The sequence below is a fragment of the Mytilus edulis genome, chromosome 7 (genome assembly GCF_963676685.1).
Source record: "Mytilus edulis chromosome 7, xbMytEdul2.2, whole genome shotgun sequence".
Lineage (NCBI taxonomy): Eukaryota > Metazoa > Mollusca > Bivalvia > Mytilida > Mytilidae > Mytilus > Mytilus edulis.
The window spans coordinates 38,456,370-38,471,615 of NC_092350.1; the positions used below are offsets into that span (position 1 = coordinate 38,456,370).

The window sequence follows — 15,246 nt, forward strand, 5'->3', positions numbered from 1 at the left end:
TGTAAGTGAAAACCCTCTATCAAGGAAATCATCATAGGAAATCAAAGCCCGTGAATATTAGGACATAAATACTCCGTAGTAGAAACGGCTGGAATGCTGCTCAATAGAAATGGAAAGTTCCCTAATGTAGAGCTGAAGTCATCTCTTCTGACGTAAAGTTGTGTTTTTCAGTCTAACAGGCGTAGAAGGTGAAATTTTTATTTTTGTCTGCATACTGGGTCACTTTTGGTTTTGCATAGCTCAAAGTTTTCTCATGCTTTTGTTCATTTTCAATTAATGAAAGTTCTTTGTGTACATAGTTGTTTGCTATCCATTCGTTTGATGTGTTTGAGCATTTGATTTTGCTATTTCATTAGGGACTTTCCGTTTTGAATTTTCCTTGACGTTCAGTATTTTGGGATTTTACTTTTTGCTATGCCTTTGTAATTTTTCCCAATCTTCTGTCCTTTCCATTTTTGGTTTGTAAATTTTTTCAAGCCATATTATTCTTTTATAAATTTACTTTATAGCTTGGTAACTTATTTTGGTATTCTCTGTAGTGGTGTCCATTATCGTGTTGTTCTTTTCGGATTAAATATTTCTGTTTTGACATTCGTATAATTTAAACAACAGTGCACATATGAGATGTTTCGCCTGCTTTACTGACGATAATTGAACTGATTGTTGAGTCTTTATAATGAAATATCAAAGAAACTGGACATACAAAATGATCCATGAAAATAAGGGTAATATCAGATTAACCCTGCAAGACGAGTTTGTACATATATTATAACAACAATTCCATGCTCTAGATAGAGTTAGCCTGCTACTTATAGTATCTGAGAAACGGACCTAACCTCGAAAACTTCGAGGAATTTCGACATTACACCTTACTTTTATTTATACAAAAAACTAGTTGACAAATTGTTAAAAGTATCTGTGGAAACTGACCTTACAGTGAAAACTTGACTAGTCAACCATGCAATTAAGGTCAATGGCTATTGAATTCTTCAAGATTGACGTTTACTTTTATTAGCATTCCATACATTGTCGATCTACTGAATAAGGTTTCTATGACACGGACACAACCAGAAACTTTGATTTCTGATCAATTACAATAGGTCAATAAAAGGTGAGTAAAGATAAACCCTTTCTGACGACATGTATTATGTACCTTGAAATTGTTCTATATGAAATAGTGCACATGCAATATTGCAATCCTGGTATCTATGATGAGTTTATCTATATGTCAATATATTAAGATGTTCTATACTCATTAAAAACCTCACTTATAAATCGAACCTTAAGAACTTTAAGTTTCTTAATAGTTGTTGTACCATAAACAATTTATGCAAATGAACATTACGGTAATAGTAGTTTTTTCGATATTTAAGTCTCTAAAAATCGACGAAGGAGAAAAAAATAATGTCAAAATAAAAAACTTGCCAGAAATCTAAAAGAACGAGCCCGGGTGCGTCGGCAGGAATTGTTTATTGTTACAGGTATGAATGCAAAACTCGGCTTAAACCTCAGAACATAGAAGTCAAAGAAGATATCTTGAGTTTTCTCCTTTCTGAAATATAAAGCTTTGTACAACTAATGGTCTCGATTGCTAACGGATAATCATCCTTACAACAGGATTTGCGATTTTTGTTGCAGCTTAGACAAACATTACCACACCACATATAAATCACGCTTTTGAATTAACTAGTATTCATGTATAAGCTTGTTTAAGGTGAATCTCACGTGAAGTTTGTTATGTAAAATTACGTGGAAAAAAATTGCCTGTGAAGTACAATACAGAACAATCATACTAGTTTTGATTTAGTACTATTAAAGATACTACTCAAAACTAAGTACAGTTTAGAATCATCTTAGAGCAAATCTAAAATAGAGAATAGAAAATGATATGGGGAATGTGTCAAAGGGACAACAACCCGACCAAAAATTAAAATACACAACCGAAGACAAGCAATGGGTTTTACCACAGCAAGAAAATTCCGCAACCTAATGCAGATTTCAGTTTACATCAAGCAAAAAAAGTGTATTTGGACGTCATAATGAACTCCTTGACATATAAATGAACTAAAGTTAAAAAAAACCAACATGCAAGACTAAGAAAGACAATAACAATAAAAACAAAGGAGTAAGCAAAGACTCACAAAACCACAGGACATTTACATCAACAGTTAAAAATAATAAATAAGAAACAACACGAACTCCACTAAAAACCGGGAGTGAAATAAGGTACTCCGGAAGGGTAAGCATTTCCTGCACCGTAGACGGCACCCGTCGTGTTACTTCTTTGTTCAGTCCGGTAATAATGGAAGGTTATTATGACTGAGGAAGAATATCAGAAATGATTTCTGACACACTTTTGTCATAATGGCCAATCAACTCATGATGTCGACCGTAAAATTTCTTGAGAGATGACTTTAATTTGATTGATTCATAGCCCTGTCTTAGCAACTTTTGAGAAAGCAGTATTCCTCGTTCAACAAAATCAACGTATTTTGAGCTAGCTCTAGAGTAACGTATCAATTGAGAAACATATAAACCATATGCTGGTGCCGCCGCTGGGATGTTGCTACACAGAAATGGAAAGTTGACTATAGGAAAATTAAAATCATCGCGTTTGTCATAAACTTTGGTATTCAACCTACCATCAGTAGTCATTTCGAGAAAAAGGTCTAAATCTGCAGCAGATTTATCTGTGTCGGTAGTATCTTAATTTCAATTTCAACTGGATATATTTAATGTAAGTGATCACTATATCTATTATTATTTAGAGACAGTACATCATCAATATACCGAAAGGTGAAATTGAAAGACTGGGCTAATTTCTTTTCTCCTTTCTGTACAGCCTCTTGGATAAATTCTGCTTCATAGGAATACAAAAACAAATCTGCAAGTAGAAAAGGCCAGAGGCTTCCGACTTGGGACAGTCGTAAAAATGTGACACAGTTAAAAATGTTAAGTGAGATCTCAACCATCCCCTATACCTCTAGTTAATACAAATTGATGGATCCTGAACATGCTGAATTTTAATTCGTTATGTACCATATCGTACATATACTGTAATAATAATGTAAATGTTATTTAATTCGAACAAGTATATGTAGGAAGACAAATTACAAATATTTGATTTAGAACTATTGAACCAAATGTCAACAACTTAATTAATTTAAACCTAACTGTGCTTTGTCGGGTAGAGAACATGTGTTTTATTTCGGTAGCTGGAAGAAGATCTTGTATCCTGCTCTAGTCGACCGTTTTACTTAAAAGCCTAATAGATGCAATCTTCTGTCCTTTTCATTTTTGGTTTGTAAATTTTTTCAAGCCATATTATTCTTTTATAAATTTACTTTATAACTTGGTAACTTATTTTGGTATTCTCTGTAGTGGTGTCCATTATCGTGTTGTTCTTTTCGGATTAAATATTTCTGTTTTGACATTCGCATAATTTAAACAACAGTGCACATATGAGATGTTTCGCCTGCTTTACTGACGATAATTGAATTGATTGTTGAGTCTTTATAATCAAATATCAAAGAAACTGGACATACAAAATGATCCATGAAAATAAGGGTAATATCAGATTAACCCTGCAATTCTAGAAAGCAAATCCTGTTCAACCTGTGGCATTCTTCGTATTGCTCGAGTCGTAAATCTGGTGAATAGTCTTTTCCATAAAAAAGATTAATTATTCATTTTTTATTCGAGAGAATAGTTGCATTCGACTGCTTTTCCGTGGCTTGATATCCTAATGTATCCAGTCTACCAGAACACATATTCAGTCCACCAGAATACCTGTTTTTTTTCCCTCTTTACAGCTGGCAGCGTTAACTTAGGTGAAGGTGTAATCCTATTAAAGCCTTCGTTTAATTCAATCATCTGAAAATCGGAAATGGGGAACCGATTTGTGAAGCAGGCCAGTGGGTGGGGTGGCTTTGTATTTCATATATATTTCTAATCGTTAGTTGTATTCGCATAGATATCCTGTATGCTGCTTTTATTGGAAGCGACCGGGTACATTTGATTCATTGTTTATGTTGCAGTTTAATTTGCGGTCTCCGTTAAAATGTTGTCGCTTTGATTGAAAAGAAACGTCGGCAAAGTAAAGGTACATGTTTTAATGCGTAAATTATAAATTGTACATTGCAGGAAAATATAACATGGATGTGTAGTCACTACAAAAATGGAGAAAATTAAGCTCGGCGAACATCGTCGTTCTCTCTCATTTAAATCAAAGCGTAAACAAATAAATGCTATATATTCCGACAAAAATTAGAATTTTTATTTGTAATTTACAAGGACGATTGTAAAAAAACGTGGCAGAGGCCTAAAAAGTTATAGACTAAAACGTGTGAACGACAAGCTACACCTATTATCACAATATTTAATACGCCCGAATTCTTAAAAGTTCATTTACAAAAATATAGTATTTTGTGACACCTAAATTACCTTTATATCAATTATTACGTGGGCGGTCTTTTAGGATCATTCACTAAAGACTACTGTTAAATTATAATGACTATCATATATGGTATACCTTAAGATACTAGATTTTGCAAAAGGACTATTTTTACATTGAATATTCTTAAACATTTTTTAAAGCCCCCGAACCTTACCCTAATAGCCCTATTGGCCCATCGCACTTTAGCGTGATGTACCATCGTACTTTAGCGAACAAACTACCATCGCACTTTAGCGTGAGACACCATCGTACTTTAGCGTAGACCATCGCACTTAAGCGTGACCATCGCACTTTAGAGTCCTACATATATAATCTGTGTTGTAATTGATCTGTCAAATCTTTTGTATGACATACTATCCTCCTGGTTAAAAACAACTATATATCTATATTTACTTTTTGTATCACAGTCATTTGTATTTTACACATGTTATGTGCATAGTTGTTATTATTGTATTACTAGTATTATATTCTCTGTATTAATGTATGTGTTTCATTTATACATATATTGGTTAGAAGTAAAACAATTCTGCTATTGTCTTTGATGTTAAATCTTTATTTAAAAGAAAACATGAAGACTATGATTGAATAAAATTCAAGGACATCATAAAACAATAACACAGTTAATTTTAAAGGTCACTCACATATTCCTCCTTATAAACCGGATATTTGACAGTTATCGTTGAAGAGTAACACACTTGAAAAATGAATGGGATTGACAAATAAAGACAACTAGAAAATGCGTCGTTAATCAACAGTTTTATTTTCCATATTTCTGTAAAATTTTCATTTCGTGGAAATTACCTTTTCAAGAGAACATATACTAAAGCATATATACAATATAATTCTTTGTACATATATCATAAACATATCCTTCCCTTTGAAACAGGCTGTTTAATTGATTTGTTGATCAGAAAACACTGAAAAAAGTTTAAATGTATGAAGACAATACGATATGTGTTGGAAATTTAAATTATTATCTCACTTTTTTGTTAAATGCTGATTTCGAAGAAATTGCTTTTAGAGGAAAAACATATTGATCGTAATTTCATTCATAGTTCTAAATCACAGCACAAATCAATCAAAGATATATCATTATTCTGTCAATTAGCAATACGATTGTATTATTAATCTATGAATCAAATGCATGAACCCATTGTCATGTTTTTGGTTAACATTTTCATACAGCGAGTTCTATCCAAGCAATGATGATCACACATTAAGTGAAGCCAGAACATGATATGATAAAGCGATCGCACGTTTTCTTTATATCACCCTATTGAATGGATTTTATTAAATAAAATGCAACATCCTTTTACCATTTTACATGCTTTTACAAACAAGAAAACAAAAAGGAATTTAACAGTATGAAGACATTTATAGTTTTCACAGAAAATAAGGATTTCGGTCTCTTTAAAAATAAATCTTTCACACATTGCAACTTTACTTACTTTTGATTTATTAAAAAATCAAAATACTTCGAACCATTATATGACATTGCTATTGTAATTGACAAAACCTCAAACATACGTTTAATAACTTTAAAAGAGATTACTTGATTAAATTTTTTTTACAGCACCTGCTCATCACCGCTCCTGGTGCACAATCAATCAACGAAAGGTACCATCATCTTAATCCGTATGTCGATATAGAAATCATTTAAACCGGGTTTGTAATAACATGAGCAACACGACGGGTGCTACATGTGGCGAAAGATCCGCTTACTCTTCCGAAGCACAGTTTTTGGTGGGGTTTGTTTTGCTAAGTCTTTAGTTTTCTATGTTGTGTTTTTTGTGCTTTTATTTTTCTGTTTGTCTTTTTATTTTTAAGTCATGCCTTTTTCAGTTTATATTCGATACATGAGTTTGACTGTGCCTCTGGTATTTTTCGCCCTTCTTATAAACCATACCATTTGGTCATACAGCTCCTTAACTGTAACAAATCTTATACATCCCTCTAATTAGCTTTCAAATACTTTGAGCTTACCTTGTAAAGGCAAATCCAGAAAAGCGCTTCGGACCCAGGATTTGTTTTTAATTTTCTACCTCATTTAGATGATACTGCTGCTGGTGTACTATCCGTTTTTACAAATTATGAAAAAAAACTAAGGTCTCAACTCTCTCTGGCAAAGTTGACCGCATATATTTTTGGCTATTATATTTATGCCATGTTTGGTCAAAGGTTTTGTTTCAAACATTTCGGTTTTTAAACATCCATGGCTTTAAAATTTTCCGAAAAACATTCCTGATGAAAGTAAATTAAAAAAGTATTACGGACGCATAGAATTCAGAAAGAGTTGTTTCCATTTTCTATAGTTTTCATCTTTTACCTTCAAATCAGTAGTAAAATTTGTTTTCTTCGTGTTGTTATTTAAATGTGTTATTGTGTGTAGAAAGCATGACATTTTTTTAAAACGTATCATAAGATCATGATCATCACAATTAAAGGTGAACATATGCCACTGTTTTATTCATTTGTTTAAAAAGGTAAAAGTGCATTTTTTGTGCTTGAGATAGATAGTCGTTAATGAATAAGCCAACACTACCATATGTTCTCACTGTTAAAGACCGTACAGTTGTCTGTTATTGCTTACATTCATTTTTATTTAACTTTGATGGATAGTGTGTCACTGGCAATCATACTTTATCTTTTTTTTTTTTTATATATATATAAGCAACTGTGGACGCCGACATCTAAATTATTTTGATCATTGTTTTTGTTTGCAATATATGTACAATGTAATTGAATTCGATATTAACAAAACTAAAAAAATCATTTATTAGATCTGAATCATTCAATATCTTAAAATATGTCTTTTTATTCATAAAAATACACAACAGAAAAACTTCAGAATTACAGATATATTTCTAAATTGTCGAATATAGTATTTGGCACTTATAAAGTAGTTTGAATATATTTAATTTAATCACATTAAGATATCAACATTAGATAAAACCTGCAGCTTGACGAGATGTTTTATGTTATTATAAAAAGCAAACAAAAAAGCAAAAAATGGAAAAAGGACAAATGTCTTTTAAAAAAATATATAAGAAACTGACTGAGACGTCCGCTAAAGTCATGATGCTATTTTTTCGTTTCATTCATTTAATGTTTTTTTTTGTATCAATGCGTTATTAGTATTCATTACATAAAATGTATGTTTCATAATAATCCGTACTAATTCATTGCAAACAACAATCGATAGCCATTTCTCAAAATTAGATTTTATTACCTAATAAAACATTCCTGACAACACGTGCTTACTGCGATATGTTACAACAATGCATAAGGTACACATGAACAATGGTGTGTGATTAGTATTTTCATGGTTGTAGCAAAAGCACGTTAATATCAAAATCAATGTTTCTCGTGACTTAACAGGGTTGTACGCACAATTTTATGTATTTAAAAAAAATGTTTCGATCAACGTTTAATTTCTTTTTTTTTTGGAAATTATTAATTTTTCAATTATTCATGTTTTCTCCGATAGAAAATACGGCGTATAGTTACCACATCGAATTTTGATGGTACCCATTTATTTTAAATTTGTTCCAAAAAATGTATTAACATTTATCGCTTATTTCAGTGTATATCTTCTTCAACCGACTGTACTAAAGAAAGAAAAATATATCTAAATGGTAAATAAAATATATTTGACATATTTTATCAGATTTTTCTAAAAAAGCTGTTCATAATCTTTTTAATTAAGAAAAAGCAATGTCTTTAGTTTGAACCATCTAGTTTGATTTTCTGAAATTTCAGTTTCGTGTTCATCCCATTTAATGAAGATAACATCATTTGATATGTTCACGAGTTGTTCTGGAACATCATTGACATTCACATTTTGTAAAATAACTATAATTTTCATAAGATTTTGTGTGTATTTCTCATATTTGGCTCTTTCGATTTCAAATGACCCCCATTCGTATTCACAAAATCGTTCCGTTATAATAAAAATAACATGTCTACTTTGGTGAATTGAAAGTGCTTTAGAATCTGATGTGAGTTCTCCGGGAATAAGGTCACGATCATGTACGAATGTTTTCAATCCCCATTCTTTTTCAGCTTTTGGAAGCAGATGGTTTTTTATCCATGATATGCTTCTTTCTTCGTAGGAAATATATACATCATAATCATAATTTACATATAAATCTCTCTCGACGGCTCGTCTAAATGTTCTAAACAAAAACAGAATAAGTTTCCATCTGTAATAATATAAAATCGAAAATGGTATCGAAACACCAAAAGTACTCGAAATTAAAATAATTCCAATCCTAAGCCATAAAGTAGCTTGGCAGTCAGCAAAATATTTATTGATATCTTTGGTGACTTTAATAAGATTGACTTGCGAATTGTTTGACATTGTACAAGTGTAATTGTTTCCGTTTACAAAATATACCTTTGTTTTTGTAAGCCATAACAGAAACTCAACAGTATCGCACGAACAAACCAAAGCATTGTTATCCAAATTGATACTTAAATTTTGATGTTGTACGATAATCTCATCGAACCGTTTTCGAATAGTATAGTCAATAGACGTTATCAAATTATTTGACAGATCTAACAAATCTAAATGACGGAGTTTAGATACAGTACTAGGAACTCTCCTGAAGAAGTTATTGGACAAATTAAAGTGCGTTATATTCTTATCATTAAATAATGTCGTATCTAACAAAGTCCATAGGTTATTGAAAGACAGATCTACACTTTTGAGTTTAGGTGCGTGGCCGAGCATCCATTGTCTTCCTTCAATTATGCTTCTGTCTATGCTGGCATGAGTCATTTTCAATGTAGTTAGTTTCGGTAAGGAAACGGACTGAAACATTATTGTTGAAGATAACCCAGAAACATCTAAATATACAAGTTCTTTTCCACATTCATTTGACACATTTGGATATTGTTCAAAAATACTGAATGAAATATCAAAATATCTTAGCGATGTATTTTGGCATGTGAATGACACAGACGCAGACACTACTGTCATATGAGTAAAGCGGACAAATTCTATTAAGGGCGGTAGCTTAATAGTTATAGGAAACGATTGATGAAAAATATGTTGTTTTTCCTGATTATGACTCCCAATGAACTTTCCGGGATGATACACATCAAGAAATAACGGTTTCAGATATTGTGCAGGCAGATAAGACATATCATAGGTTTTAAGATTCGTAGCTCTTGTTAAGAAAACAACTGTCTGCATATAGTGTTCAAAAGTCGTTGACGGCAATCTGTTCGCAGATATGATAAACGTTTTGAAACACCCAGGGTATTGGAATGAAAACAGCGATTGAAGTTCGTCATCTACTATGCCTGTCGCTGACAAATCTAAAGCCTCTATACAGATAGATCTAAGATATTTCATACGTTCTTTTGTAATTATTACAGAATACGGAAACTTGTCGTTATTAACACTTTTGTCGCTAATATGGTGAAAGTTGATAACAGACATGTTTTTGTTTTGATAAGGATAAAGTATATTCAGCGCCTGGTACAAATGAATATATGAATGAGACAGGTCCAAAATTTTCAATTGAGGAAAATACCGAAGAATTCCTTTGTCTATGTGAAAGAAATGATGACAACGAGTAATATATAACTCTCTTAGTTTCGGAGAAATATTTCTGAAAGTTTCATTCGATAATTTTCCCGAACTCATGTAACACCTCCTAAAATTTAATACGGCTAAAGTTTCCAGTAATTTAAATCCATTACCGAACACAGGTCGATCAAACAAGTCGATAGATAAATTTTGTAAACTTTTCAAGTTAGAGAATACTTTGTCTGGGTAAACAAACGATTCATGTATCATCCATTGCTTTTCATTCCTGCCTATTTCAAGAACCATCAAATTTTCAAGAGGACGAAAAACTCTTGAAGGAAGCTTAGAAATATTTATAGCATTATTTTCCATCCTTAGAATCCGTAAATAACGTAAGCCTTCAAAACCATATTCATGGACTTCAGATATATTGTTACTGTTTAAAATCAAAATTTCCATTTTCGTATAGTTTATAAATGTGTTGTTTTTTATGACAGTGATCAAATTATTTGAGAGATCCAACACTTGGATATTTCTGTTCAGATTCCTAGGTACAGATATATAACCTCTGTTATCACAATGGGCCACAAGTTGACTCTTTAAGTTGGAGCCATAGTCGCACGATAAATTTGTAGCACCATACATAAACATCGTCAATATCATGATCAAAAGCCAAAAAATCCTTTCACCGCTGTTCATGTTTACTCCTTGTTTTAAAAGAAAATATGAAAAAAGCATATGAAATAAAACCTTCAGAATAAAAGACACAAAAATCAACAGTAGCTACAAAATGTATATGGGTCAAGAACAAACAAATCGGAAGTGCTTATAATATATTCTTTCCTAAGAAACCGGAAGTTTTGTTAGATTTTATTGATAAAAACATACAATAAGAGTGTATATATTAATAGGATTGTTTTATAAGGAGATGTTGTTTATTATTATTCTATCTATTTTTTTCTCTCTGTAAAATGCTCATTTTTGGAATTTACTTACGATGAATAGTGTATATTTAGTGTATAAGCGTAAAGTTTACTTATAAAGTCATCAGTACACTTATAAAACCATTTTCATTTGTTTTTCGTTCTGTCGGTAAGCATTTGTTTTTATTTGATTCACTAAATGGTCCAATTGCACGGAAGGTTTTTTTCAAAATTTATCACAGTTTTTCATATATTGAGTGTTATATAATTAAGTAGATCATTTAACTGTGTAATGCAAAATTAAAACAGCAAAGTGATTTCCCAATTTTTCAAGTGTTTCAACTGTGAGGTTTGTTGGAACGGGGTGTTTCGGTTAAAAGTTATATAAGCTGTAAAGTACATTAATCCAATATACACCTGTTCTTATAATGGATCACATTTCAGAATTTAATTAGAGGAGCTAAAATAACAAAAGGTTATTCCAACTTGTTAGATAAACACACACTGTCTAAAATAGTGTTCTCTCACATGATCAATATCCCTAAAGGGAATCAAAAGTATCTTAGTCGAATCAGTTGTTTTTTCTCATAAATCGGTTTGCTCAGTTTTTGTATAAGGAGCAGACAGCCCTACTCAGCAAGTCTGAAGTGTGAACATGCAAAAGAACTAAAAACCGTATCTAACGAAATATATCTATAAACGTTACACGAATGGACAGAGAGTAAGTCACTACTAAGAAACCTGAAGTAGACACTTGGAATGTGAACTCATCACGATTGTAGAAGATAGTAAGGATGAACAAACTATCCGTTTACAGGCGGTTTTTTTTTTGTTCCCGCCTTTGTCATAAATCGTTAATTTGTCAAAAGAAGATAAGAATATTAAAAAGATGACCTGGCACACCAAAGATATTACTTTTAAAAACAATTCATTCTTTCGAAAAGACTGAATATGTGTAAAATATGGGAACGACACAGGTAATGATATAAAGATACTATTTTAGTTCAACATTCAGAGTAAAACTGAGAAATAGACTTCATTTGTCCCATTTAACACATAGGTGTATAGAATAAAAAGGCATTGTTTTGAATTTAATGTTGTCTGAAGCCCTCATTTTGTTATAATGCTCATTCCAAAACTAATCTTATCACATCGCCTATATAACAATAAAGAGATGTGGTATTTAACAAACATGAACTAATAGAAACCATTAAATTACATGCTGTTGATTTGGAACAGGTGCTATATACCTTTATTTGGTATTTATTGTTACCAGCTGACATGGAGAACATAGTTTGTCGTCTGCTTTACATGTGCTTATTTGATGACAGCAGAATTAATTTTATTTATATAAAACCAGACTTCAATCTCATAGTCCATCCGGACAATAAAATATTTGGGGCTAGCGACACAGGCACATAGAGTATGTGGTGGCGTTAAGAGTGTATGAAGGTGTCATTCTGCCTTAACCGAGGACAGTGGTGTAACAGTACAACATAAGAAGAAATTATAAGAAAATCAGTTGTAAAAATCGACTTTTTGTTTACAAATGTAAAATATACAAATACGTCAACATGACCGAAATTGTCAAATGTCCCCATAAAGAGTTTTTGCTCTTTAATAGGATTTTTTTTTTGACAACTTTTCATAAATTTTCTTATTTGTTACAAAAAACCTCGCCTCTGAAACTACTCGACTACATAAAACCAAAATTGTCCTAAAAATGGATCCGATGACGCCATTAACCAAGATGACCACTATGGCTAATAATAGAACACGGGGATATAATGCAGTTATTGGCTTATATATCTGAAAGTAAAGCATTCAGAGTAAATCTGACAGGATTAAAATGTTAATTGGATGAAGATGTGTATATTTCTCTAAATTTTCCGACGCATCAAACAACCCATTGTTGGGTTGCTGCCAATGAATTTATATTTTTTAGGAAATTTTATTTTTTTGGGTCATTAGCTTGAATATTATAATAGGTAGAGATAAACTGTAAACAGCAAAAACTGCTAAGCAAAGTAAAAATATACAAATAAGTCAATATGACCAATATTGTAAATTCGACAATTGACCCTATAAAGGGTTTTTGTCCTTTTAAGTCATTTTACACAATTTTTGATAAATGTTTGTAAATTTTTACAAAAATCTTTTCATCTGAAACTACTGGGCCAAAGTCATTATTGATAGCGATAATTGTAAATAGCAAAAATGATCAGTAAATCAGATTTACAAACAAGTCATCATCACCAAAAATAGAGAATGTTTTTTCATGAATTCCATGCTTGTCTATAAAAAAATTGAAAACAACACGTTTAATAATTCTATTCGTGAGAAGCGTTTTTCTGGATTTACCTTCATCAGGGACGCTAAAAGCCAAATATTTAAAATCCGAAGATGTATAAGTACCAAAACCGTTGAAGAGCTGTATGACAAAAATACCTAAAATAAAGAGCCAAATTCATCTAAAGTCAACTTTATAAAATGTGTCTTTTGTAAAATACGCCCATAGACCAAGGTTATCGACACAGGCTTTTTGAGAGCCTCTAGTTTGTATTAGAAATGTACGCGTCTGGCGTACTAAATTATAATCCTGGTACATTTGATAACTATTCACACCACTGGGTCGATGCCACTGCTGGTGAACGTTTCGTCCCCGAGGGTATAACCAGCCCAGTAGTCAACACTTCGGTGTTGACATGAATATCAATAATGTAGTCATTTTTATAAATTTCCTGTTGACAAAACTTTGAATTTTTCTAAAAACTAAGGATTTTCTTATCCCAGGCATAGATTACCTTAGCCGTATTTGGCACAAATTTTTGGAATTTTGGATCCTCAATGCTCTTTAACTTTGTACTTGTTTGGCTTTATAAATATTTTGATATGAGCGTCACTGATGAGTCTTATGTAGACGAAACGCGCGTCTGGCGTACTAAATTATAATCCTGGTACCTTTGATAACTATTTATACCACTGGGTCGATGCCACTGCTGGTGGACGTTTCGTCCCCGAGGGTATCACCAGCCCAGTAGTCAACTAAGGATTTCCTTATCCCAGGCATAGATTACCTTATTCGTATTTGGCACAACTGTTTCGGAATTTTGGATTCTCAATACTCTTTAACTTTGTACTTGTTTGGCTTTATAAATATTTTGATATGAGCGTCACTGATGAGTCTTATGTAGACGAAACTCGCGTCTGGCGTACTAAATTATAATCCTGGTAGCTTTGATAACTATTTTAATATTTTAATTTGTAGCAAAGCGTGATGTCTTGTTTCTCTGAATTACCCCCGATGATAAACTGTTAGGTATCTACTCGACAGTGATCATTGAAAGTGAGAGCAAGCGTTATTTCGTTATGAGCAGATAAAGTTAGCTTCAGCATTCTTTGTTTTAATACAAACCTTCAAACAAATCATCCAAATCAATATCTATAGAGAACGCCAACTAAACCGAAATTACAATAAACTAAATTTAAGAAATAGTTGATGCAAGCTATACTTTATTGGTTGTTTTAACATGGGTAGACATTATATTCGTGATTATTTTTTCCCGAGCGATAGTGAGGGCTAAAATAACATGAATATAATGCCTACCCATGTTAAAACAACAATTATTTCGATTCTGATTAGGACAATTAAGGTAATTTCTATGTCCGATGTACATAAGTGTAGATCGTATGTGTAGGCTCTTCCATGAACCTTCCATTTTCGTTTGCAAAGAAGCAAACGACTGACACTGTATTTTTTTAGAGGGAGGAGTTTGAACAGCAAACATAAACGGTTGTCGTATCTAGGTCAAATATGTCAATTTCGGAATGCAAAACATTATAGTCATAATAAATGAATTAGTAACAACATGTGCATCATTTAAGAGTTTGGAAGTGTTTTAAGTTAATGAAATATATAAAATGCATGCCAATTTCATTATTCTGCAGTAGTCAATATACGCATATGCAAACAAAAATTATTGGATTTAGAGAACGGGTGTGTTCACAAAGCAAGAGAAGCACGTCATATTATAATTTATAGTATTTTACAAAATTAGTTTTTGTTGTTGATATAGAATAAACGACTTTTTGTTTTTGTTACTGACTTTATCACTGTAAAACCTCAGGTGAGCTAACCTGATATTTTACTGTAAAAACGTCCTTTATTCTTTTTATCAGTAATTATGATGAAATAAAAATCACTACAATAAAAGAGAAAATAACAAACGAACTACTTTTTCGCGTCAAAACACGGCGAAACCCACTTGACCCAACAGGCTGCATTACGCCATTTGAAAAGATGGACGAAAGATACCAGAGGGACAGTGAAA

General features: G+C 32.1%; 1 protein-coding gene across 1 annotated transcript; it reads right to left on the minus strand.

Annotated features, from left to right (window-relative positions):
- Nucleotides 1–7,228: 7,228 nt before the first annotated feature.
- On the minus strand, nucleotides 7,229–10,795 carry LOC139482665 (toll-like receptor 4). The gene has a single exon (XM_071266674.1). It carries the CDS (start codon nucleotides 10,728–10,730, stop codon nucleotides 8,154–8,156), a length of 2,577 nt encoding a protein of 858 aa, XP_071122775.1. The 5' UTR covers nucleotides 10,731–10,795; the 3' UTR covers nucleotides 7,229–8,153.
- Nucleotides 10,796–15,246: the final 4,451 nt, after the last annotated feature.